Source organism: Lemur catta, chromosome 23 (assembly GCF_020740605.2).
Source record: "Lemur catta isolate mLemCat1 chromosome 23, mLemCat1.pri, whole genome shotgun sequence".
NCBI lineage: Eukaryota > Metazoa > Chordata > Mammalia > Primates > Lemuridae > Lemur > Lemur catta.
The window spans coordinates 17,371,277-17,398,300 of record NC_059150.1 but is presented as its reverse complement, the minus strand read 5'-3'; the positions used below and the strand labels follow the sequence as shown (position 1 = coordinate 17,398,300).

General features: G+C 38.8%; 1 protein-coding gene across 2 annotated transcripts in view; it reads left to right on the top strand.

Moving 5' to 3' along the window:
- The first annotated feature begins 1,829 nt into the window (after positions 1–1,829).
- Positions 1,830–27,024, top strand: part of STX6 (syntaxin 6) — a 50,430-nt gene continuing 25,235 nt past the window's right edge. For both annotated transcript variants that reach the window (XM_045536007.1, XM_045536006.1), the window contains exons 1-3: positions 1,830–2,098; positions 17,872–18,041; positions 20,732–20,826. In XM_045536007.1, coding sequence (XP_045391963.1) covers positions 2,064–2,098; positions 17,872–18,041; positions 20,732–20,826 — 300 coding nt within the window. In that variant the 5' untranslated portion in view covers positions 1,830–2,063. The remainder of the gene's footprint in view (positions 2,099–17,871; positions 18,042–20,731; positions 20,827–27,024) is intronic.

Below are 27,024 nucleotides of genomic sequence, written 5' to 3'. Positions count from 1 at the left end.
CTGAGATTTCCCTGAAGGCAAGAACCAAGCCTTGTTCATCTCTGTGTTCCCCGTGCTTAGCACACAGTAGGAACACAACACTTGTCAGGCCCTGTTCTAAGAAATTTTCGCACATCACCTCAATCCTCGTGACATCTACGAGAAAGGTGTTATCATGGTGTCCATTTCACAGTTGAGGACAGTGAGAGCTTAAGCAGCTTGCCCAAGACAGGACAGTTAGGAAGTAGCAGAGCTGGGATTTGAACTCAAGCAATCGGGCTCCAAGTATGGCTCTTAATCACTATGCTCATCTGCCCCTCAACTTATGTGTGTTTGTTGATTAAAATGAATGAATGATGATTCCTTTTCACCTGCCCATTTCAATATGGCCATAACCAAACAATTCCCTCCCAATAGCTTCTTTCCCCCACATCTGCCCTCCATTGTTCCTCCAAGGTTTTTGACTTTCTTCTCTCCTCTCCCTAACCCCATTCAATCCCTCATCATGTCTATGTGTTTTGTTTTGTTTTTCTTTGAAACATCAATCATATTCACTCCTTCCTCTCTGTTCTCAATTGCTATCATCCTGGTCTGGCCCTCATCCCTTCAGGCAAGATGACTATAGCAGCTTCCCAGCTGTTTTGCCTGACTTCACTACCTCACTCCTTTGGGGCCTTTGGGTTTACATGCATTTTTATTTAACCCTCACGACAGTCCCTGAGCTAAATTTCTGTTTTATAGATGAGGAACTGAATGATAGAGCCAAGGGTCAAACAGGGTTGGTCTGGCTCCAAGGACTCTGCCATCTCCAGAGACTGGTGACCTTGGGCAAGTTATTTAACCTCCCAGAGTCTTGGATCCTTCATCCATAAAATGGGGATAATAAATAACAGCAACTACCTCACTGTGAGAGCAACTGAGATAACACTTAGCACCTGCCTGACGCACAGTAAAGGCTCAACAATTTTCAGCTATTAAAGTCCACAATCCCCATGCACAAACTCCATAGTATATCTAGCATGTGAGTTGGCTAATCATTCTGGCCAAAATGATTTCTGGAAGAGCTCTTGAACCATAGATGAGAGGAAGTTGCCATACCTGGCCCCTTCTTTATCCCTCAAAGGTACTTTCTCCTGGGAAGCATCAGATGCTGTATGAAAAAATTACCTTATGTGGTCATTGCAGAATGTACAGCAAAAGAAAATACACCCCATGTGGTGGAAAGTACACAGAATCTGTGGCTCTTCCCTCTCCAAAGTGTGTGACCACAGGAAACGTTGAAACCTTTCTGAACTTGTTAATATTTGCTCATCCACAAAATGGGAACAATAACACCTTCCCCACAAGAATACTGAGATGATGCATATACAGCCTTTAGCACATTGTCCAACACACGGTAAGACCTACATAAAGGATTTGTGTAACGTTACCATAATCAGGTACCAAGTACCAGCATGCTTTACCGCAAGTCGAGGACGAGAAGGATTTATAATCACATATAGTCAAAATCAAGTATTGAAGGTAGAGGAAAGATAAAAGGATTTTGCAAATCAGGTACAACTACAGTCCCTCAATCCTGAAAACCTGACTGTCTTATCTCTGAGGGAACAAGCACCTCCGCCCCCGCAAGCTAGAGGGGAGAGGCGGTAGAACACCTCCCCCCTTCACCTCCCCCGGAGCCCCGCCTCCAGGGCCACGTGACGCAGTGCCCAAGCCCCGCCGACGAGGGGCGGGACCGGCCCTGGTCACGTGGGCGCGGGTGCGGAAGTGGTGCCGCAGGCCGCGTTCGTGATTGGCCGCGGTCGAGGGGGCGGGGCCGGGTCGACAGACGCGCCGGGAGGAGCCGGGGGAGGAGGCTGCCGCCGGGGCCGGCGCCGGAGTCCAGTATTTGGCCTGTGGTGCTGACCGAGTGCTGGACCTGCAGTGGTCCCGAGTACCCCGGCTGCGCGCGTGCCGGCTGCTCAGAGAACCCGCGGCCAAGGCGCAGGCGGCAGCAGGAGCCGGTGTGGTGGGCGGAGGCAAGCCAGGAGGGCGCGGGCGCCCGGAGCGCGGAGCAGGCGGAGGCGGCCGGGGGCCGGGACGCCATGTCCATGGAGGACCCCTTCTTTGTGGTAAAAGGGTGAGTGTCGGCCGAGGGCTCCACTGGAGGTGGAGGTGGCAGTGCTGGCTGCTCTCACCTCCCCGGTCTTCTCGCTGTAGGGGGAGGGGAGGCAAGTTGAGGCCGGGGAGGGGACAGTGGAGACGGCTTAGCCTTGAGGGCCATGACCAAGCGTCCGGAGACATCCCCTCCTGCCCTACCTGGACTGTGAAACCCGTGCCCCCAACCGGGCCCCCGGTGAGGTGTTCCCTTTTGGTCTGTGCGCTGCAGTGCAACTTATTTGGGGGTTGAGGGGCTCAGCAGCTCTGCAGGTGGGGAAGGAGGCACGGATCTTAGCCCAAACTGGGGCTCTAATCTAGCACGGGACCCTGCTTCGAAGTGAACGAAAACAGCATCTGGGCAGGAAAAGGGAAATGGCCCTCCTGAGCTTTGTAGTTCGCGTTGACGGGGGTGAGCTCCATTGTCCATTGAGTTTGGAGCGCTCGCCTGCAGACTGGTGAGACCACAACATGCCCAGAGGCGCCTGAGCACGTTTGCAGGGAGGGAGGCGGGGGTGGGGGTTGATCCAGCAGGCTGGGGAGCGTGGCAGCCAGCGGAAGACAGCTCAATTCAATGGGGGAGTTTTTACTGAGTAATGTGAGGAGAGGAAAGCAGTCGTTCGTACTCAGTGATGATGTTGGAAGGAAAACAAAATGCTACCAGCCAAACTAAACTTTCCACAGCTTTCTATTAGCAACTGGAATTTTCTCACAATGCTAAAGGAAATGAGGGTTTCTTTTTAACTCCTTGATTTCATCCAGGCTGTTTGACAGGTTTCCCCCATTTCTTCTTATTCTGCCTTTCAGAATAGTATTGCCTGGTTTCCTTGTGAGCTGTCCTGACTCCATCTTTGATTGCTTGATTGTTTGGAGACAGAAACTTCGAATGCACTTTGTAATATCAACTTTGTTAAACGAATGCAAGTAGAAAAATCAATTCCAATGTCATAACTTATTTCTTATTAGTTTATTATCAGAAACGTGTCAGCTTTATGTTTTAAATGTCAAACAAACATAAAAAATCTGAGAACTACAAAGTTTCGGAGGATCAGGACTAATAACCACAAAGTGTTCCTTGCTTTCAACTAGTTGCTACTGGCTTCCTATTTCTGCAGTGGTAAAAGCTGACCAGCTGGATAGGTGTTTGTTCAATTTAAGGGTTCCAGAATTGTAAAGGGTACTTTAGGTGACATACTTTACGATACAGTAAAACATATTTACACTATTTCTTAATACTACATTTCCTTAGAAAGGCTTTTCTTCACCTTACTTTTTTAAATATAGATGCAAAAAGGCTGAGTTGTAGATCTACAGGTAATATGTGGCTCCCTACCTGCAAAATGTGTTGTTTTTTAGAAAGATTGATTTAGGGGTTAATTTTTAAAATTGAAAGCTGTGTGTTTTTCCCTCAAAAATTCTTAATGCTTAGGTTGTAAAGTTTATCTCTGGCAGTGAGTTTTTTTGTTTGTTTGACTTATAATGGAATTTGTGAAAACTCTAAATTGCTCTGTCATCTTGATGTGTTTTTTTCCTGATAGTGTCTAATACAGTCTACCAGTGCTTGCTCACTGATTAAATATCACTGCTTTATTGGAACATTGGCTTGGAGTTTTGGTAGACTTTTTCGTCATTTTAGCTCATGTCCTTAAGGTGCCTGAAGGAAAAGATGAGATCTCAGTACCTCGTACTGTGGAAAGGTAAAGTCAGCCATGAGGGTGTCTCGAGATGTTTTTGTGATTACATATTTGGGGAGCCGTGTACTTCTGTTTATTAAAAGTATTGAAAACACATTGCACAGTGTGGAAAAATAAAGGTGCCTAAATTATGGTTCTTAGCCTAGGAGCTTCTAGTCTACTCTGAGAAATGAATCACCCCAAAATTAAGTAGAAATGATAGGTGCTAAATGATTAAGTGTTGAATTGAATGAATGCTACAGACAAGTGCCCCAGGAATTCAGAGAAAGGCAACTCCTTAGGAATTGTTATGATTGGAAATGCTTTTGGAGGTAGCAGTAGTAGGTCTTGAGTTAGGTTTTGAAGATGAGCAGAATTTAGATAATTTAGGCCTGGCTCTCTTATCAGAACACTTATCAAAGAGTCTTTTAATTGGTCTTCGTGCTTCGGGTCTCTTTCCTTTTTCAGCTGCCCTTGGATCTATTGGATTAGAGCTGTCCAATAGAAATATAATGCAAACCACATACATCATTTTACATTTTCTTGTAGCCACATTAAAGCATAAAAAGAAACAAGTGAAATTAATTTTAATGTCTTTAATATATTCAAAGTATTTTTAACATGTGATTAAAGGTTATTAATGAGATATTTTACTCTTTTTGTACTGTCTTTGAAATCTAGTATATGTTTTACACTTACGGGACGTTTAAACTTGGATGTTAAATTTTCATCGGAAGTACCTGATCTGTATTTAGAGTGCATCAAACTTACAGTTGAAAAAGTAAATTCATGTACCCTAATTGTTGCACATGTACATAAAGTTTTCTGGTAACTGAATTGCAAATTAATTTTTAAGTTTAAATTAGTTAAAATTTAGTTCCTCAGTCACACTAGCCACATTTCAAGTCAATAGTCATATGTGGCTTCCATATCAGACACCATAGTGTAGCCTTTCTAGAGCCCAGGCAGGTGTACCCTATTTAATATTGTTTAGTGGCTGCCTGTTGCTTACAGAATAATTGCGAACACTTTATGATTTCCCTGATCCAGCCCCTTGTCTAGCTTCTGCTCACCCTCCCTGCCCTCAACCTCAGCACTCCAACAATGCCAGAGTTGGTAGTGACTGTGACTGCACTACTGGGTGCTCTTACTCTGCACGTACCCACCCAGCTTTCAGGATTCAGTGTAAGCATCTCCCCTGCCTCCAGGAAGTGCTTCCCTTGGCACCCGTGACACGTTGTTGTACCTCTTCCTCTGGCGGGTCTTTCATTATTAGACCATGAGCTCTGGTGGTTGGGACTGTTTGTTTTTCCTGTATTTCCAGCCTACACCTTGAATATATAGTGTAAATGTTGAATGTATACTCTTTGGTGGTGGTGGTGGTGAAGGAGTGGTGCTTCATGGGTGAGAATGCCACCAGCAAAGACTCTAAGGTGGGCATTGTGTATTTCGACATCATCAAGGAGGACAGCCGAGGTGGAGGTGGAATAAGCAGCTTGTTTGGGGAAGTAATGATAGCTAGCATTTAAAGGATGCATGTCTTGTGCCAAGCGTTGTGTGCTAAGTAAGCACTGGATATGAATTTTCACTTTGTAAGAACAGCCATGTGTTGTCGGTAGTAGCCACATTTTAGAGGTGAGCTGATGAGGAAGTATAGAGGGGTTAGCTTACTTGCCCAGGGTCACACCGCTAATAAGTGTTCAGGATTCAAATTTGAACAGCCTAATTCCACTCATGCTGTTAATACTTCACAGTACAGGTAGAATAGTGTCAAGTTATGTTGGCCTGAGGAGAATCCCCTCTTGAGGCCATTAGAGATCTTTAAAGCAGGGAAATGACATGAAATTAGGGTTTTAGGAATGTTGATTTGGTAGTAAGTATTGGATGCATGTGAGGAAAAATGAAAAAGGAAACCAGTTAGAAAGCCATTATAATTTAAACATGAGATGATTAGTGCCTGAATGTTGGAAACTCCTTTGGGGAGGTTTTGACATTGTCAGTGTCTCGTTCAGAGCAGAATCCCAGGACAGGGATTGTTCTTTTAATCCTTATGAAGTAGGTTCTATTATTATCATCATTTTACAGTGAGGAAAATGAAACTTGGAGAGTAAAAACCTTCAAGTTTATAAGCTTGTAAGTGGAAAGCGAGGATTTATATATCTGTGTATTATTAGTATTAATCATTCAGAAATTGGGTTCATACTCTATATATGGTTTTATGATATTTTCATCTGTATTTCCTTATATCCTTAAAACATCTTTGGGGGAGTAGGCTTTTACTCTTTTGTCATGTAAATGTAATATAATTTATCTCCCAGGATGGACATTTATGATGTTTCTAATTTTTTGCTATTACAGTTAATGTGGTGATAAGCCTGCTTGTCATGAGTCTTTATTACTGCTTCTGATTTTCATTGCCTGTATTCCTGTAGCATAATTGCTAATTCAGAGAGCATATACAACAAAGCTTTTGATGCATATTACCACATTGCTCTCCAAAATACACACTGTTCTTCACCCCCTACAGAGTGTTTGAGGAGCCTTGATCGTTTGCCAGTACTTGGATTCTCATTTTGAGAAATCTTTAGTAATTTCCTCTGTGAAAACTACCATACTTGAATCTTGTCTTCATCTTTGTATTCAGTTGAGACTTATTCAGTGTTTGTTTGATGAGTGAACCCATTTTGAGGGTTTGATTCTGTCGTCTTTTCCCTCTTGTTGGCAAACTTTTAGAATTAGCCTCCTTGTAAAATTTGCAACTTACAGGGGTAAGGGTGGGACAATAAACAAACAAACAAACAAATAAATAAGTAAAAAAGATTTGCAACTTATAATTGAACAAGCCACTACGAAAACCACATACCTTGCTATTTTGTTGCTTTGGAGGTTTTGTGAACCTGACACGGATAGTTTTATTTCTAAATTCTTGTCTGTGGGTCAGTGTTGAAATGATGATGTAAGTAAGCCCATGAATGAGATGGTATTTGTTATGTGGTATTTGCTAACCTTCTCTTGTCTGTTTGTCTGCCTTTCTTAACACTAGATTATGAGCTCCTCGAGGGCAAACATGTGTTTTATTCAGCATTGAGAAAACTCTTTATGGTATAGTCACTGTGAAAAACTTAACCTTTGTTTGCAGAGTAATTTTGGTCCAGTATAATTAAATGTAAATGAAATCATATTTAGTACTTTTTAAAAATCAGAATCAGCTGTTTCATTGTAGAAACTTTACAAGCATTTATTACAAATTTATTAAATGCCTAATATTCAATATTTGCCTAATTCAGTGCCTAATATTTAGCTCCTGAAATTGTCATCTAGTTTGAAGAACACTATGCAGATATGTGAAAGAGTGTATGTAAAAGATACATTGTGTGTAAGATTTTGAATAGAGTTGAGATGCTGTTGAGATTGAAAAAAGGAAAGACACACGTGAGTGTTGGTCAAGGATACTTTAATAAAGCATATGGGACTTCAATTTGGGCCTTAAAGGAAATTTCTGCTTTTCATTTGCAGAGATATAAGGGCTCTCCCAGGCTGGGAAGCAGTTCAGCAGAAGTCTAGGACCAGGAATGAGAAAGGTGAGGATGGGAAGACCACCTGCCAACTGAAACAGAATTTGTTTTAGTGAGAAGTCAGGCTTGATAGTAAAGTCAGCCATTTTGGGTTAGGAGGAGTCATGGGAGCAGTTCGAATACCTGCCTGAGGAGTTCAAATTTAATCTGATTCCTATCATAAATTCTTAATTAGGAGGCAGTTTTTTAACTAGCAGTTACTATTCAGTTGCTTATAGTCAACTTTTAAGAGCTCAAACCCAGGTCTTATGATTCCACAGAGAAAATAGATTTGTCTGGAGGCTTTGCAAAAATGGGATTAAATAGGTCTTGGTGATGGAAAGCGTCTCATAATCAGAGTCAGAAGAACTTGAGGCAGGCAGCCAAAATGTCTGAGCCCCAGGTCTCTTATTTGTTCAATGAGTGCAGACTGGATTATCTTGAAAGTTCCTTCCAGATCTAAAAATTCAGTGATTGGGCTTAAGTAGAGGTTGTGCAAGGTGAGAAGGAGGAGGAGGAGTCAAAGATGACTCTTGTCTAGACAAGTTTCAAAACTTGGAAAATGGTGAAACTATTGGCTAAAATGAGGAAGTTAGGGAAGCAGATTTTTCTTTCTTGTTCTGTTTTGTTTCCTTGTTTGAGTACTTGATTTTCTTGTAGGGAGGGTATGATTCGTTTGGTTTTAGGCAAATGGAATGATCCTATAGGCAGCTAAAAAATACAGGATATAATCCTGCATGAGTGATTAAGGTTGGAAATGCAGTCGGGGAGTCATTAGCTTAAATGAGGTGCTTTGAACTTGGGAATGCGGATGAGCACCTAGAAGCCATAAAAAGAGTGCTAAGAAACATTGGGATGAAGTGGAGGAAGAGGAAAGAAAATTGGTAGAAAAGTAGAACAGCACAATGTCATAGAAACAGAGGAAATGAGAATTTCAAGAAAATAGATATACTAGGCTATAGTGTCATGTACACAGAAAATGAGGACAAGTTAAATTTGCTCCTGACTTTGACCTGCAGTGTCACTGGTGGCAGTAGTATTATCCTAGGGGAGTTGTGGAAGCAGCAGTAGATTGGGGTCAAAAATTGTACATAACTGTAGGTAACTAAGTAAAGATGATGTTTTGTTTTTGTAATAGTCACAAAATAGTATCACGGTGTGGTTGAATTTGGAAATGGCAGTAAGGTCAGGTGAAGGGTGTGTGTGTTTTTCCCTTTAATACAAACGATGCGAGTGTTGAAGTCAACCTATAAAAAGAGCTCCTTTCTTACCTGAGGGATTGGCAGTGGAACAGGGTTTGTGGGGTATGGGGCAGGAGCCAGTTCAGGGAGAGTGAGGGTGGGAGGATGATATGGTTGCAGAGGCTTGTGCAACCTGGGTTTTTCAAGTTTCATTACTGGAACAGAAACTATCTGCCTTTATTAGCCTCTTTTAGTGTATTGTTTAAAGGAGGATCTCTCTGTAAAGAGACTTGCAGAGTGGATGCTCTCCCAGATACAGGTGTTGTGGCAGATCGTATTTTTCTGAAGGTGGGCACACCAATGTATATTCTGTCCCATTTGCTTTTCTTAAATTGTGAAGCCGGCATTCTTTTATTGAGTTGGAGGAGTTCATGATCCCTTTCCTTGAAATGGGTAGACCTTTGTAAACTGCTGTGACCAACTGATTGAGGCAGAAGTGACACTGCTTGATTCCTGAAGCTTAAGTCATAAAAGCCAATCAGTACAGCCTCCACCTGTACCTTTTTTCTTGGGACATAAGCCTCTGGTGCCCTGAGCTCACATGTAAGAAGTCAGCTACACTGAAGCCACTCAGCTAGACAGGGCATGCAGAGACACTACGCAAAGATAGAAAGATACTGCTGAGATGCTCCCACTCTTACAGCCCCAGCCCATTTACTCTTTCAGCTGAGCCCTAGACATTGTGGAACAGGATGGGTCATCCTTGCTGTGTCTGATTGCTGATTCACAGAATCCATGAACATAATAAAGGGTTGTTTTACACCATTAAGGTTTTTTTTTTTTTTTTTTTGAGACAGAGTCTCCACTCTGTTGCCCTGGCTAGAGTGAGTGCCGTGGCGTCAGCCTAGCTCACAGCAACCTCAAACTCCTGGGCTTAAGCGATCCTACTGCCTCAGCCTCCCGAGTAGCTGGGACTACAGGCATGTGCCACCATGCCCGGCTACTTTTTTCTATATATATTTTTAGTTGGCCAGATAATTTCTTTCTATTTTTAGTAGAGACGGGGTCTTGCTGTTGCTCAGGCTGGTCTCGAACTCCTGACCTCCAGCGATTCACCTGCCTTGGGCTCCCAGAGTGGTAGGATTACAGGCGTGAGCCACCGCGCCCGACCTTACACCATTAAGTTTTAGGGTAGCTGTCACATAAACACAGTAACTGGATCAGATACCAATTCAGAATCTATCACTATGGTCAAAGAAGAATGGAGAAATCAAAAGGATGCTGAGGGTTGCAGCTACCATTATCATGTAGTTTGTTGGCACCAGTGACAGATACTGGGAAACAAAGCTCCCGAATGGCTGAGATACTCCTTCCTCGCATTTTACTTGGCAAACTTGGTTAGAGCCTAGTAAGAAAGTTTTGTAACTTCTTTGGGCATATGGATGTATTACCTGTAGCACCAGAGGTTGGTTGGGATGGCAAGCCCTTCACCATGGTGGACTCAATTGGACAGTTTTATGGAAGAGGCTCAGGTATCCATGACAGCAGTCAGTGTTGGGCTAGCTTCAGAAACAAATAAGTTTAGGCTTGCCTGCATCAACTTTTTATTTATCTGGTTTTGAAAGCTTGGATGACTTTATTTTTTCCCAAAAGATACATTTTTCAAAGATGTGGACTGTGTTTTCATTTCTGACCGCTGCTTACTGGGAAAGAACTCTTCATTACAAGTGGACATGTGGGCATTGCGGTGGACTGCAGTGAGGGACCTTCATTCTGGTGTTCATAGGGAGTTCAGTCCATGAGAACGTGACAAGTCCCATGATTCTGATGGGCTGCTTGGTGGACAGCAATGGGGAAAAGCCTCATCCCTAGTATTATGAACACTGTGGCTCTTTTTGTCCATGAAACGCTGCCTGTGTAAGACAAGACTGATTTTGGAAGAATATGCAACAGATTGCAGAAAATTCGCTTGACTTGTGTGTGGAGATAGCCATCTTTCTCCTTCAAAGACTTGAAAAAGGCTTTCCGGGGTCAGGAGCCAAAACTATAATTCCTAGGAAAGTTATTAGCAAGTTTTCAGCGAAATGGTGCCAGACATGATTCCCAAAGCTGTTAGTGAGCAGATTGTTATTTACCAAGAAGTTTGCTAAACTGAAGAACTCCAAAAGTTTAAGGTGTACCTCTTCCCTCGTGGAAAGTTCTGGGTATCAGACTTTCATCATTCCCGTTACATAGTTGGGAGGAAAACCTGAAAATAGCTAAACCAGACTCCACAGGATAAAGAGGCAGTATCTTGTGGTTTTAACCTTTTTGGAGACCACAGGCAAACATGGATCACAGTTGCCTAAGGCGTCAGCAGCTGCCCACTCTGAGTGAAGTGCTCCTCACAGGTGAAGTGCTCACGTGGGCTAGCTGTGGGGATCAGACAGCAATGCTGGGTATGCATTTGTGGGACAGACCTAACTAACCAATTGATACCGAAACACCTCTTGCCTTTCCTGAGAAAGAAGTGTGAAGAAAAGTAGATGGGCACTTCTCTTGTTAAAACCCTCACAAATCTCAAGTAGATGACATGATTGATTATATACTACTCTGTTTTGTGAATTGATTTACTTGGAATGCCAAGTAATCTTCAATTTTTAGTTCAAGGTACTTACAAGTGGTTCTGAATTGAGAGGGTTGTCTCGCTAGTCTTGTACGTTATTAGGTGTTTCTTGTGGCTCTTGAAACTGCTCAGGAATCCCAAGTTCTTGAGGAAATTCTGGTTACCATTAATATTTGGTTTAAAAATAGGACCTGTTTGTGACCAACATTTTTTTCTACTTGTAGTTCATGCCTCCTTTTTCATACTAAGCTCGGCTGAAATGATACTGGAAGACAGTTGGGAGATATTTTACACTGAGAGAGACCCCTTTGGCTGCTATTAAGATAGGACTTGTTGATACACTGCAGGTTCTTACTTTGCTTTCAAAATCTCAGCCATTGCTGGCAGTTCCTACCTTTGAGATCCTTTACAACATCTATCTTAGAAATGTAAAATGATGACTACTTTGCCTTTCTTAGGTCTGTGCTAATAAATGAAACTAAAAATGAATCCTCTTTTAAAAATAAGAGCTTTAGAGTGAAATAAGCCAAGTCACTGGTCAGGCCTGTGGGGTGTTGAATATTATCCTGGAATTTCTTTGTAGCATTTTTCTAATTCCTGCTGTTTCTTTCATTTCTTCCTTAGGACATGGTTTAGTTCTTGCATGCTTAAGGATTTCTTGATTTCACACTCAGTGCTACTAGAATCTATGCATGAGCACTTCTTCACCCCAAGTATCAGTGTCTTTAGACATTACAGTTCTGAGAGTGTGGTCTGTGGATCACAGGGCATCCCCAAGATCCTTTCACGGAAGGATCTATCATTTTTATGAAGAGTTCTCAAAAACTCTTCATAAAAATGTTCAGATGTTATTTGCCTTTTTCACTGTGTTGAGATTTGTACTGATGGTACCAAAGCTGTGGTGGGAAAACTCCTGGTCCCTTAGCATAAATCAAGGCAGTGGCACCATACTATACTCGTAGATATGGTATTCCTCACCACCCTGTACCCACAGTAAAAAAGAAAAAGCAGAGTCATAGTCCCTTGAGAATATTCTTCATGAAACAGTAAAAATTATTAATTTTATAAAATTTGACACTTGAGTATACTTTTCTTCATTTTTTAAAGTTGTAATTTACCTCTAACAAAATTCACCCTTTTTGGTGTACACTTCTGTGAAATTTGACAAATTCATATAGCTGTGTAATTACCACCTCCAGAAATAAGATATAGGACAGACTCATCAACCATAAAAGTTTCCTTGTGTCCCTTCTAGTCCGTTCCTCTATGCCCAGCACCTAGCAGCCTCTGATCTGTTTTCTGTCCCTATAGTTTTGCCTTTTCCAGAATGTTTTGTCAGTGGAATCATACAGCATGTGGCATTGTGAGTCTAGCTCTTTTCACTTAGCATGATGCATTTGGGATTCATCTATGTTGTTGTGTGTATCAGTAATTTGTTCCTTTTTATTTTTGAGTAGTAGTCCATTGTACAAATGGACCGTTGTTTGTCCATTCATTAGTTGAAGGACATTTGGATCGTTTTCAATTTTTGGCTATTATTAATAAAGCTTCCATAAAAATTTGCAGGTTGCTGTGTGAGCCTAAGTTTTCATGTCACCTGGGAGTGGGATTATTGAGTCATATAGTAAGTGTTTAAGAAACAACCAAACTATTTTCCAAAGTGGCTATATTATTTTGCCTTCATACCAGTAATGCATGAGGAGTCCAGTTACCCCACCACCTTTCCAGAACTTGACCTTGTCAGCTTTGGTGTTGTTTTTGTTTTAAGCTATTCTAAATATGTAGCGGTATCTCATTGAAGATTTAGTTTGCATTTCCCTAATGACAAATGATATTGGGCATCTTTTCGTGCGCTTTTTTTGTCACGTGTGTCTTTGATGAAGTGACTGTTTAAATCTTTTGCCCGTTTTTTAATTGGGTTTGTTTTCTTATTTTTAAGTCTTGAGAGTTTTTCAATACATACTGCATATAAGTCATTAATCAGAAATGTAATTTCCAAATGTTTCTCTCTTTTAATATTCTGTGTGACAAAATGCAAAGTGTGCATAAAGCATTTTGGCTGTGTTGTGAAATAAAATGGTTGTCTCTAGGAAAAGCACGTCTGTGAAGGAGTTGTGAGCTGAAATAGCTGTTTCCTCCCCCAATGAAATCTCATTTTTACTAGAAAGAATGACAAACTGGTTACACAGACTTGGATGTTTTCTCAAATCTTAAAGTTCTTGAGATCTAAAAAGTTCTTGAGATACTTTCTTGCAAATAAATGAGGTGAACAGAAAACAAATGACAGTATTTTTGCCAATGATAAAATTAGAGCCTTTTTTTAAAAAAAAATGAATTTTGGAAAGCTTATTTCAACTACTGTGATTTGCAAATTCCTACTACTTAAGCTTTTCTGATGAGATTGCTGGTAATAACAAAATATCATTTTGGAATTGTATAATGAAATGAGTTGGCATTTGGAAGCTCCGTGATACTCAGGAAACTGATACTTTCCAAATGCCCAGTACATAATATTATCAAATCATATGTGAGTAAAAGATCCATTTAAAGCATAGGTTAAGCATCCCAAATTTGAAACTTTTTAAGCACTGGCAAGACGCTCAAAAGAAATGCTTGTTGGGGCATACTGGATTTCAGCTTTTCAGATTTGGGATGTTCAGCCAGTAAGTGTAATGAAATATTGCAAACTCTGAAAAATTCTGAGGCACTTCTGGTCCCAAGTGTGTGTGTGTGTGTGTGTGTGTGTGTGTGTGTGTGTGTGTGTTTTTGTCAAGGGAGCTCTTTATTTATTTTTATTTATTTATTTTTTAATTTCAGAGAGTATTATGGGGGTACAAATGATTTGGTTATATAAATTCCCTTTGCACCGCCCAAGTCAGAGCTATAAGCATGCCTGTTCCCTAGACAGTGTGCACCGCATCTGTTAGGTGTGAATTTACCCATCCTCTCCTCTCCTCTCCCCTCCCACCTGCTGGACACCCTGTGAATGTTACTTACCATATGTGGACGGAAGTGTTGATTGATTAGTACCAATTTAATGGTGAGTACGTGTGGTGTTTGTTTTCTCATTCTTGTGATACTTCACTTAGAAGAATGGGCTCCAGCTCCATCCAGGATAATACAATAGATCACCATTTTTTTATGGCTGAGTAGTACTCCATGATTTACATATACCACATTTTATTTATCCATTCATGGATTGATGGGCACTTGCATTGTTTCCACTTCTTTGCCATTGTGAGTTGTGCTGCTGTAAACATTCAGGTGCAGGTATCTTTTTTATAGAATGTCTAATAGTGGGATTGCTGGATCAAATGGTAGTTCTACTTTAAGTTCATTGAGGTATCTCCATACTAGTTTCCATAGAGGTTGTACTAGTTTGCAGTTCCATCAGCAGTGTATGAGTGTTCCTATCTCTCCATATCCATGCCAACATTTGTTGTTTTGGGACTTTTTAATAAAAGCTGTTCTCACTGGAGTTAAGTGATATCTCATTGTGGTTTTGATTTGCATTTCCCTGATGATTAGAGATGTGGATCATTTTCTCTTATGTTTGTTGGCCATTAGCCTGTCTTCTTTTGAAAAGTTTCTGTTCATGTCCTTTGCCCACTTTTTAATGGGGTGGTTTGATTTTGTCTTGCAATTTTCCTGAGTTCTATATAGATTCTAATTATCAGCCCTTTATGAAGTATATAGCATGCAAATATTTTCTCCCATTCTGTAGGTTGTCTGTTTGCTCTGATGATAGTTTCCTTGGTGGTGTAGAAGCTTTTTAATTTGATCAGGTCCCATTTATTCTTTTTTGTTGTTGCTGTGATTATTTTTGGGGTCTTCTTCATAAATTCTTTGCCTAGGCCGATGTCTATAAGAGTTTTTCCAACATTTTCTCCTAGGATCCTTATGATTTCTTGCCTTAGGTTTAAGTCTGTTATCCATTGTGAACTGATTTTTGTGAGAAGTGAGAGGTGCAGATCCTGTTTCAGTCTTCTAAATGTGGCTATCCAATTTTCCCAGTACCATTTATTGAATAGGGATTCTTTTCCCCAGTGTATGTTTTTGTCTGCTGTAGTAACCATAACAGCATGGTACTGGCACACGAACAGAGACATAGACTAATGGAACAGGACTGAGAACCCAGATATAAAACCAAGCATTTTGAATAAGGTATACTCAGCCTGTACCAGGTAGACCAATGGATTATAATGTATGAGAATTTTAAAAGTTCTTTGGTATGGTTTTAGGTTCCATATTGCAGCCAATCTTTAAGAAACTTGTCAAGTTTTGGTATACTATCAAAAAAGAATAACCTCGGTTATCTGGAAAGACTGTTAAAGTACTTCTTTTTCCGACTACATATCTGTGTGAGGTTAGATTCTCATTATATACTTCAACCAAAATGTATGTCCACCAACTGAAGGGAGAAATGGACCACTTCTCATATTTTGTCTTGTTAAGGCAGATATTAGAGAAATTTGCAAAAATGTAAAACAGTGCCACTCTTCTCACCACATCTTTTTTATTTTACAAATTATTTTTTGTAAAAAATACATAAATAATAATATATAAAATAATTATGTTAACATGTAAGTTCATTTTTAAAAAATAGTTGATAAATATTCTTCAAATGTCTGTCTGAGTTTCTAATATGGTAATTAGTGTTAGATATACTCTCACATCACTCTAAGTTCTTTGGGGTCTTCAGTAACTTGAAAGAGTGCAAAGGAGTCCTGACACTAAAAAAGTTTATAGATTGCCACTTAGAATTTATTTATTCCAGCATCATAGTTGTGTACTGGTGGTGGAGAACATGACATGCCCTAGCCCAAGGCTTCTTGGTTTGAGGCTTCTAGTTCTCAAAAAGTAATTTGTATTTACTTTACAGCATTGATACATTTTATATTCTTTAAAATGAGATGCCTTTACCAGTACCTCTTTGACTCTGTCTTCCATTATTGTAGATGATACTCAACACTTACAAATAAACCAAGTATAGTCAGCCCTCCGTATCCATAGACTCTGCATCCATAGATTCAACCAACCAAGGACTGAAAGTATTCAGGAAAAAATAAAGAATGGTTGTGTCTGTACTGAACATGTACAGACTTCTTTTTCTTATTATTCCCTAAACAATATAGTATAATCACTATTTATATAACATTTACCTTATACTAGGAAGTATAAATAATCTAGAGATGATTTGAAGTATATGGGAGGAAGTACATGAGGTATATGCAAATACTATGCTGTTGTATATAAAGAACTTGAGCATCTGTGGATTTGGTGGGGTGGGCGTGGTGCGGGGAGCAGCTCTTGGAACCAGTTCCCTGAGGATGCTGAGGGATGACTTACCTTGCATTATGCATACCTCTTTCTACACCAAATCAACCAGAAACTATAAAGGATAAAGATGGTGGATTTACATCTTACTTAATTCTTTCCCTTTTTATCTTAAATGGAGTTTCTTGTTAGTACTGAAGTTCTAAAGGCTAACATGAGAGGAACAGTGAGAGGACTTGCCTAACCCATGAACTAGATGTGAACAGACCTTGGTAGATTTGTTGTTGGCCACATATATAGCTCAATGATTTATCCACTCTGGGCCTAGTAGTTATATTCTCTCTTTAATACTCAACCTTTTAGCTCTAGTCAGTATGCCGTATACCTAAATGTCATGAGGTGCTTTTCTTCATTTTTATTAGTGCTTTCTTTTCTGGTACTTGAAACAGCAGCAGCCTCAAACTTTTGGCTTCAAGCCATCCTCCAGGATGGTGGGATTACAGGCATGAACCACCATGTCCGGCTATAGATTCTGTCTTAAAGCCATAGACAACAAACACCCTGATCAATTGGAACACATTTTTATGCTGTTTGTTCCAGAAAAATTGGTTAAGAAATCATAGAAAGATCAAAATAGTTCTCTTAATTTGGAAACATGGGGTATATCATCTTTGTGCATGAGAGACCATATGATTATAAAATGATTCCTTTTTGGCTTTTATATGTAGTAGTGTTAGATTATAACATTCAAATGGTGGATATTGGCCCAGTGGTGGGGGAAATTTCTTGAAACCTTGTGACTATATCTAATCTAAAAGCATGCTAGATCATAGCACTTAATGGCCTAGTCTTACTCTCTAAACAATAAAAATAATAATCTGGTATATAGCATTGCTTAATCCAGGAAAGTGGATATATTTAAAGCTAATAGTGTTTGGAAATCTTCTAATGAGATTTTGGGTTTAAAAATGTCTCAGATTAAAATGCTTAACCAATAAAACAATAGCTGTGTAAGACTAACTGTCCCTCCACCCTTCCCACTCCTCCTACTCAAAGAAAAGAAAAGTCGTATTAGGACATTTTCATCTGAATGTAAATTACTGTCACACGAAATGGAAGCTTGTGGGAATGTTAATGGCCTTTCAGTTAATTTGTAGGATTGCTTCATTGTACTACTTTTAAGTATAGTCTGTTCAGAGAAAAATGAAATTTGTCCTTCTCAAACAAACTTGTTATTATAGCTGCTTCAATAATGGCTATTGTATTCTGAGCATCAGCTGAGAACATAATGCTCAGACTGTGTATTTAAAGTTTTGAACTTTGATATTTGTCTATGAAGAGCCTTTTTTTATGGGAATGGTGGTTTCTGGAAATTTGTGATCATAAATTTCAACTTTAATCGTGCAGTAACTTGTTCATAGAATATGTTGTCTGATTCCTCTTCTTTCCCTTTCCCTTGATCACAGAGAGGTACAAAAAGCAGTCAACACTGCCCAGGGATTGTTTCAGAGATGGACAGAGCTTCTCCAGGACCCCTCCACAGCAACAAGGGAAGAAATCGACTGGACCACCAACGAGCTGAGAAACAACCTCCGCAGCATAGAGTGGGATCTAGAGGACCTTGACGAAACCATCAATATCCTTTTCTGTGGTGTCTGTTCTGTTTGGGATAAATAGACTAACGGACAAGTTTTTATCTGTATGTCTCTAGTATATAGATGAAATATTTCCTTTCGTAATCAATTGATGTTGCTCTTATTTGTACCATGACACATTTAAAATAATTGCCTAGTAAGCTACAGTAGAGTAGCCAAATTCTTCTACAGTGCATGGCAAATACTGTAGTACAAAGGCAGCGCAGTGCAGTGGTTATGACTTTGGACCCTAGAGTCAGACTGCTGGTTTCAAGTCCTGGCTCCACCAGTGTAAAGGAAAAAAACAAAACAAAACCAAAAACCCTATTTTTTCCTCTCTACTCTCACATTCGATGCCATACATTATTTCTGACAGCAGTTGTGGGGAAGGGGTTTCTTCATACACCGAGCAGTTCTTTAGCAGATACCAGCTAGATGTCATACAATTCAATTCAATTCTGACACTGTCTACCTAGAGATAGCATTAGATCCCACAGGTTAAGAATTCATTTCCACAAGACTGCTGCCACTGCAGATGCAATTCAAGGCTCACACTGTGACCTGTGCATCTGAATGACTGGCTATAAATTGGGGTTCCCACAGCCCCTTCCTTAGATTGGATTAATTTGCTAGAACAGCTCACAGAACTCAGGGAAACACTTTACGTTTACCCATTTATCATAAAGAATATTGCAAAGGTTCCAGATGAACAGCCAGGTGGAAGAGATGCATAGGGTGAGGGATGGGAAAAGGGTTGCAGAGCTTCCAGGCCCTCTCCAGGTACGCCACCCTCCAGGACCTCCATATGTTTAGCTGAGTGCTCCCTGAACCCTGTCCTTTTGGGTATTTACGGAGGCTTCATTATGTGGGCATTGATTACATCATTGGCCATTGGTGATCAGCTCAACCTTCAACCCTTTTCCCCTCCCCAGAATTCCAGGGGTAGGGGTGAAAGGCTGTAAGTTTCAACCCTCTAATTACTCACTTGGTTCCTGGGTGAGGGGAAGGTGCAGCCCCCAATCTTAAGGCTATCTAGGAGCCCCTAGCTGCCAATCATCCCATTAACATACAAAAGACACTCTTATCACTCTGGAGATTCCGAGGGTTTTAGGAACTATGTGCCAGGAACCAGGGGCAGAGACCAAATATATATTTCTTATAGTATCACAACCAGTTACTAACTGTGACTTGGGCACATTGCTATGCTTCAATTTCCTCTTCAGTAGAAAGTTGGGATAATAAGAGTACCTAGCTCATAGGATTATTGTTAGGGTTATACAGGTAAAGAGCTTAGAATGGTGCCTGGCACACAGTAAGCTTCTATGATAGTGTTAGTAGTCATTATTACATAGAGGTATATACAGACCAATGTGTTATGCATTGGTAATTAGACATCAAAGGAAAATCTTTTTGTGGACTGTCTTCTTCCTGTTTAAAAAGTGATGTTACAATGCCACTGTTCATTGGAGAGGCATCTTGTACCATGAAATTGCACTTAATAAAACCAGACCTGTTATGCTAATTCATACTGTCAATGTTAATTAAGTCCACTGATCTGATAAACCAGATAACTGTAAAAATGGAATTATTAGCCTATTTTCAACTGGAAATCCCCTTCAAGCAAAATATTAGATAGAAGATATATCATTTGCATGTTCTGAGTTCTACTTTGTTTTGTCCTAAGTGAGATAAAACATCAAGGAAACCAACTTTTGTCAGTATCTCTTCCATGGTTAGTACAGATTCATATGCCATTGATATGTGTTGATATATGGAGTACATAATTTCTATTATTCATAATGATCCCAGATACCTTATAAATTATAAAAGGCAAGTGTATTCCCTAAAATTAGTGGAATAAAATACATGAGGGGGAAGGATTAAAAGCACAGTCATGGGGAGGTACCTCTTCCCTTGAGAGAGAAGGGAAGGAAAAAAGATTGGGGGAGATAGGGAAATTGTGAGATAAACAGGACAAAAGTTTTAATACATTCATTTACCAAGTATTTGTTGAGTATACTGTGGCATTTTGTTGGTTAATGAGATTAGATTAATAGACAAAACAGTGTGCCAGCCATCATAGAACTTTGGGTGGAGTAGCGGTGGGGGACAGGGTAGTAATCAAATAATAACACAAATATATACTTGCAGAGTATGAGAGAGAAGTACAGAGAGTGAGGTAGGTGTCTGACATGGGGTATAGTACCAGGCTTGGGGGGAGAGATTTGGGGTAGCTTACCTGAAGAACACTTAATCTCTCTAGAGTAAGAAGTAGAGTTATCATTTTGGCATAAGGAGAAATGGCTCTTGGAAAGGCAGTTGAAAAAGGCTTGCAAAATCTATCATAGGAAAAGTGATCAGGAGTCAAAAAAGGATAGATACAAGTGTTAACAAACATCAGGAAGAGCCCAGCTCAGCTGTGGTTAGACAGCCATGGATTTGTAGTAAACCCAGTCAACAGGGAGGGGCTGTGTTTCTTTGCCTGGCAGGTCATCTCTGTGCTGGGATAAAAGGGTCCTTTAGAGCTATTGGCAGAGAAAATTTGAGAACGATTAGTGTCAAGTCGACTAAGTTTTCAGAAAGTCTGGGCCAGATTTTATTGCTTGCAGGTGAGAGATTCTGTATTTTTAACAGGATGTTGTTTGTTAGGCTTCTGATGATGAAATTGCTTTACCTTGACTTTTTGACCCACGCATAGTTGAAGCAAATCCTCGAAAATTCAACCTCGATGCAACTGAATTAAGTATAAGAAAAGCCTTCATTACAAGTACTCGGCAAGTTGTCAGGGTAAGAAATATGATCTTATTGTATTACCTGTATAAGAAATAACCAAACTTATTAGAACTCTTTCCATTAATTGAAACTAATAGGTCAAAACTCTGAAACTACTTTTTAATATGAATTAATTTGCCCTTTTCCCACATATAATTTTTCTGATTGAAAAAAAGGAAATCTGTTTTTAATATTGTGAGGCTTGTTGGAGCAAAAATGAGACAGTAAACTGCCAGCTTTGGGCAGGTTACTTTAATGATATTATCCTGCTTGTCCATATCTCTAGTTTGTTCAAACCAGTTATCTTTTTACTTCTTAGTGTACTCTATTTCTTGACAAAAGGAAGAATTACTATTGTAGAAACCATTTGGTTTCTTGATTGATTGGTAATCCCTTTGCATTGTTGAAGAGTGACTCTTTTTGGGGTTTGGATGGCGGCCTCTTCTGCCATCTGAATTGCTTCTGGAACTCTTGCAATCCATGTTACTGACATTTCTATATACAACTGCTTGACAGCCTTTCCGGAGCTATCCAGAGCAAGCAGGCATCTACCAGGGTGTAAAAAACAATCCAAGTGAACAAATCTTTAGTTGTCCTAAATTATTTAGAATAATATCCATTATTAAAGAATCTAAAAGAAAATATAATTTAAGTAAAATCTTGTGTCATTAAGGTATGTTTTGTATTTTGAAACTATGTGGCTAAGCCATTTGATTAGCATAACTAGATGTAAGAGAACCAGCTGTCTTTAACATATGTACTAGAAAGCAGCTTCCTTGAATAAAAAGACTTGGGATCATACCAGTGCTAACATATGGCTTTTTAAGAGTCATCTTAGGCAGGAACCTTGGTGTGTGTTTGCCAAAGACTTTATATCATGTGATTTCCTTTTGAAATTATTTCAAATGGTAGATTATCATTGAACTTTATATATTCTTGTTTCTTGTTTTATTCAGTATATGCCACTCTCTCTCTATATATATATACACACACACATATACCTAAATTGTTTATAAATAATCCTATGTTTTAATGTAGCAGAAACCTCTCTGGACCTCAGAGAGGTCCTATACAATGAACCTATACAATGAACATTTGGCTTAGACCCCTCTAATTTCTAGCCAGTTCAAAACGCTATGCTGATGAGGAAGCCCTGTTGTTAATTTTTTGTAAGATGAGTAATTCCTCAGTTATTTTTTTTATAAATATAGTTTGCTTTTTTTTTTTTTTTCGGCAATAAGTGTTTCTGAAGGACACTTCTGTAGACATTAATGTTTAAGTGGTGCCTCGTAGTGAAGAATATATTCTTGACCTTAATCATTATATTTGTTCTTTGTGCAAGGTAGTACTTATGAATTTTGCAAATTGAAATTCACTGGTCAGCATATTGAAAGTTAAGTTAGTTGGTATAGGAAGTAAAATCCAAAGTTCATTTTCTAATATCTGAAAAGCTTTTTGAAGTACATTCTTGGAAAGAAGTATTCTAAATAAAGTCAATACATCAAAATGTTGCTGTTCCTTCTAGATTTGATATCTAAACCATGCTCAACTGTGTGGTCCAACTGAATATGTTAGGGTTTTTAATCATTCTTGTTTTAATTTATGACCCTTTTTTGGGAAGCTGTTAGTATTTGTTAGTGGTGGGCTAGTAGTACCCAACTGAGCTTTTGCTGATCTGATTTTAATACATTCTAGTTGAAAGTCCTGTAGAAGAGAAGGAAGTAGCAGTGATGCTAACTTGCTTAAAAATAAAAACACAAACAAAACCCACCTCGTGCTGATTCAGTATTACTGTATTGAGCTAAAGAGTGTATATAGAAATCTCTGCATTCTGGGTAGAGGAGATTGATCTGCATCAGGGAGTTAGCAGATTTGGGGACTGAGACAAGACCAAATTCAGATTAGGAATTGGTGCATGTTTATGTTAGCTCCTCTCTTATTATATTATCAGGGGCTTTCATTTGATGTTGCGCTAAAATTTTGATCTTATTTTTGAAATGGTGCTTTCTCCTTTTAGGCAGGGGAGTCAGTGATAGTCTATACGATATTTTATTTATTTATTTATTGCTTCTACATGAAGAAGTAAATCTTTCTCCTGTGTTTCTTTTTGATTAATATCCATTAGTTATGCTTCTAGTAAGCCTCCCTGGTTTGAAGAGTCTTGTTGTGTATGTTTTTCCAAACATCTTTTAAGTTTGTACAGTTTTTATTCAGTATTGCTGGTAGTTTTTACTGAAGAAAGCAAAATATTCTAGTTTTTGTATACATATCCTTGATATTTTTGAGGTAATTATTTTCACATTTTTGTAGTCACTTATCCACCAAAGATTTTTGCATGTGGAATTTTTGTTTGGGCAATATGCTCCAGAAGTGACTTTGGTTTTACGTTAGTAGTGAAAGGTTTTGCAGTATATGACACAACAACAATGAAAGAAACCTGAGTCCTAGGCTAAGCTGTGACCTTATTAAATTCTAATCATGGTAGGTCATTCAGCCTCTCTGGATCTGTTTTATCAATGAAATGATCCTCACTAACATACTCTAACTTTATTTTAACTTTGTAAGTTAAAAGCAGAACTATTACCCTCCTTCCCAAAAAAACTAACCTCTTTCAACACAAGAATTGTACATAGTCAATTGTAAGTCAAGATAGCAATGGCTTTGGTTAATCAAAAAGGATAAGGTATCCAATATGTGCACAGATGACATTGGGATGCGAGAGCTGTGAATGGGAAGCACTGAGATTTATGATGCCACATTCATTCAGCTTAGAAGACAGTGTGAAGTGGAAACAGGAGCATCAATAACCAGGAAATTTTGTTGTTCTTTTGGCAGATAAACCATATTTTATTGGAACTAACTGCTTCTTCACTGCTGGTTCTAAACTTCATGTGTTAGAAAGAAGATGAGTAATTATGTTTTTGGCATGAAAGGTTGTTATAAAATGTTTAAAATGGTTTAGTAGCATAGTTTAAAATCCCAAATCCTTATATGAAGGTGATCTGTTGTATGGTATCTGGTGACTTTTAACCTAGATAAAACATAATGTTAGAAGTCAAAGCCGAATCTCTTTACCTGTGGTGGCGGTCACATAAGGATGCCCACTACCCAGCTGTGCAAGAATCTACCTCATCAGGGCTAACATACACACACACACACACCCCTACGTGTTTTTTATTAAACAGAAAATTTTAAAAACCAGAACTTTTAAATATATATTTCATTACAGTAATGCAAGTTTCTTAATGAAAATTTGAAAAGTTTTTCAAGAGGAAAAAGTAGAAAAAGAAACCTAAACTCAAAATAATGCACAAACACAAAACTTTGTTGTATTTTCTCTTAGTCATTTTCTTCCCAGTGTGTGGCAGTTGTATTTTTACGTAGTTGTGATCATACTGTTATTCAGTTTTAGCATTTTTTACTTTTAGTTTTTTAAATTAAAAATAATTTGTGCTTTACTATTTTAAAAATGCAAGTAATTTTGATGTGTAAGAAAGGTGAAAATGCCCCTCCATTCTTTAATTCCACTCTTTAGAAATAATCAGTCAACAGTTTTGTATATTTTTCCCAGCATATTGAAATACACAGACTCTTAAATGGCATAATATTTTGTCATTTTTTTTTTCCTTTGAAAAAGTGTATTGTGGACATAATCTTGTATCGATACAGAGCTATGTGGAGCAGCACTGTCCAATGGAAATGTAATGTGAGCCACTTAACGACATTTTTATTTTTCTAGAGGTAACCACATTAAAAAGTAAAAAGAAACAAGTGAAAATATATTTTATCTAAGCCATTATATCCAAAAGATTATCATTTGAACATGTAATCCATAAGAAATATTAATGATTAAAATTTTTTTAAGTTTTTGTAATAAGATTTCTTGAGTTTGGCATATATTCTACACTTAAAGCATATCTCAGTTCAGACATGAAATTTTCATTGGAAATACTTGATCTGTATTTAGAGTTTTAACAGAACTGACAGTAGAAAAAGCAGATTCATAAGGCCATTTTTTCTTAAGTTTTCTAGTAACTGAATTTAAATTTCAGTTAATTAAAATAAAACAAAATCACTTTCTCATTTGTACTGACCGCATTTCAAGAACTCAATAGCTGCCACTGGCGGGCTAGTGGCTACAGTATTAGGCAGGAGCAGATTTAGATTACCCTTTTTATTAGTTGCATATTTTATATGATGTTTATTAAGTACTTACTATATTGTTGGCTACTACTAATCTTGCTTCATGTATTGTCTTTATTAATCCCCACCATGACCTTATAAGGTATTATTATCCCAAATGTACAGAAGAAATAGACACTTAGGGAAGTTGGGTAATTTGGACAACTTTGCACAGTTATTAAAAAGCGTAACTAGGCTAAGCATGGTGGCTCATGCCTGTAATCCCAGCACTTTGGGAAACCTAGGTGGCAGGATTGATTGAGGCCAGGAGTTCAGCTTGGGTAACATAGCCAGACCCTGTCTCTACAAAAAATAAGAAAAAATTAGCCAGGCATGGTGGCCAATGCCTTGTAGCCCCAACTACTCAGGATGGGAGGTGGGAGGATGGCTTGAGCCCAGGAGCTGGAGGTTACAGTGAGGTTACACCACTGCACTCCAGCCTGGGTGACAGACTGAGACCCCATTTCTATAAATAATGAATGAATAAGTAAATATTGAATGTAGGTATTTGACATGAAAAACCATGCTCTTAACCTCCTCTCGAATCTGTCTCTGTTAGGGTTTATTTAATAGACTTACTAGTAAATATTTTGATTATTGTTAATTTTTGGTAATTGCAAACCATCCTTCAGTGACCATCTTTGTGAGCATACCTAGATATTTGTTTAAGTAGTAAGGAATTCAATGAGAATACACATTTGAAATATTAGTATTTTCAAAATATGCTAGAAAAAGACCTTATCAATTATATTTCTAATAGAATATATCAGATTCTGTATTTCTTAACACCCTCACCGACACTAAGTATAATATTATCAGACTTTTTCATTTCTCCTGGTATAATTGGGAAAACTCTCTTAGCTGCACTTCTTTGGTTGTTAATGGGTTAGTGCATCTATTCGTGTTTTATCATTTGTAGCTTTTTTTAATCGATCATTTGTTCACTGAACTCTCTTCATAAGCACAATGCTTAGGAACATAATAGTGCCTAGTACATTAACACTACATTGTGTGGATTTAATGTAAGTTTCTGTTCCCTTATTTGGACATACTACTTATTTCTGCTTTTCTTTCATATTATAGATAATACTGCAGTGTACATCTTTGTATGTCTTTTTTGATGTATATTTTATATTATTTCCTTAAATTCCTTTTAGTGGAATTACTGGGTCAAGGCGGTGAATAATTTGAGACGCTTGATACAGAATGACAAATTTATTTTCAAAGGGCTGGTCCAGTTTATTATCCATCCATTATTTGGGAGCAGCAGTATTTACTTTTTTAACACTTTTATCAAACTATAACAATACAGAAAAGTACATGTCCCGTAAGTATTCAGCTTAATGAATTTATAGACTGAGCACAGCCGTCTGAGCAGCATCCAAGAGCACTGCAGAGCATTAGAGCACCCCCGGAAGCCTGCCTGTGCTCTGTTACAGTCTCACCGCCAGCCCTCACTGCCCTGACTGCTGGTAGCAAAGACACATTCTACATAGAATGTTCACAGGCTGACATGTCACTTTTCCCACACATTTGTGTTGATATTTCTATTATGCAAGTAATGTGTTGATACTATTATAAAATGCATTGAGTGTGTTTTTAAAAGCATGTATTATCCCCCTAGTGAACATTTCAGATGTTGGTCTGCATAGTTTTTAGTTTATATTAAATAAATGGGATTGTTTGATTGAATCAGAATGTCACCTTTAACTGATAATTAGGAAAGGAATCCTGCAGTCCAGGATTAGCATAATGGCCAGTCTCTCTTTCTGAGGCTTCTAGAATTTGTGTAGACCAGAACTCCTCAAATTTCAGTTGTACAACTCACAGGGGGATTTGTTAAAATGCACCATCAAGAGTCTGACTTAGTAGGTCTGGATGGAGCCTAGGCAACTGTGCTTTTTTCTTTTTTGAGACAGGGTCTCCCTTTGTCATATAGGCTGGAGTGCAGTGACGTGATTGTAGCTCTTGCAGCTCACTATAACTTCGCACTCCTGGGCTCAAGTGATTCCTTCTGCCTCAGCCTTTTAA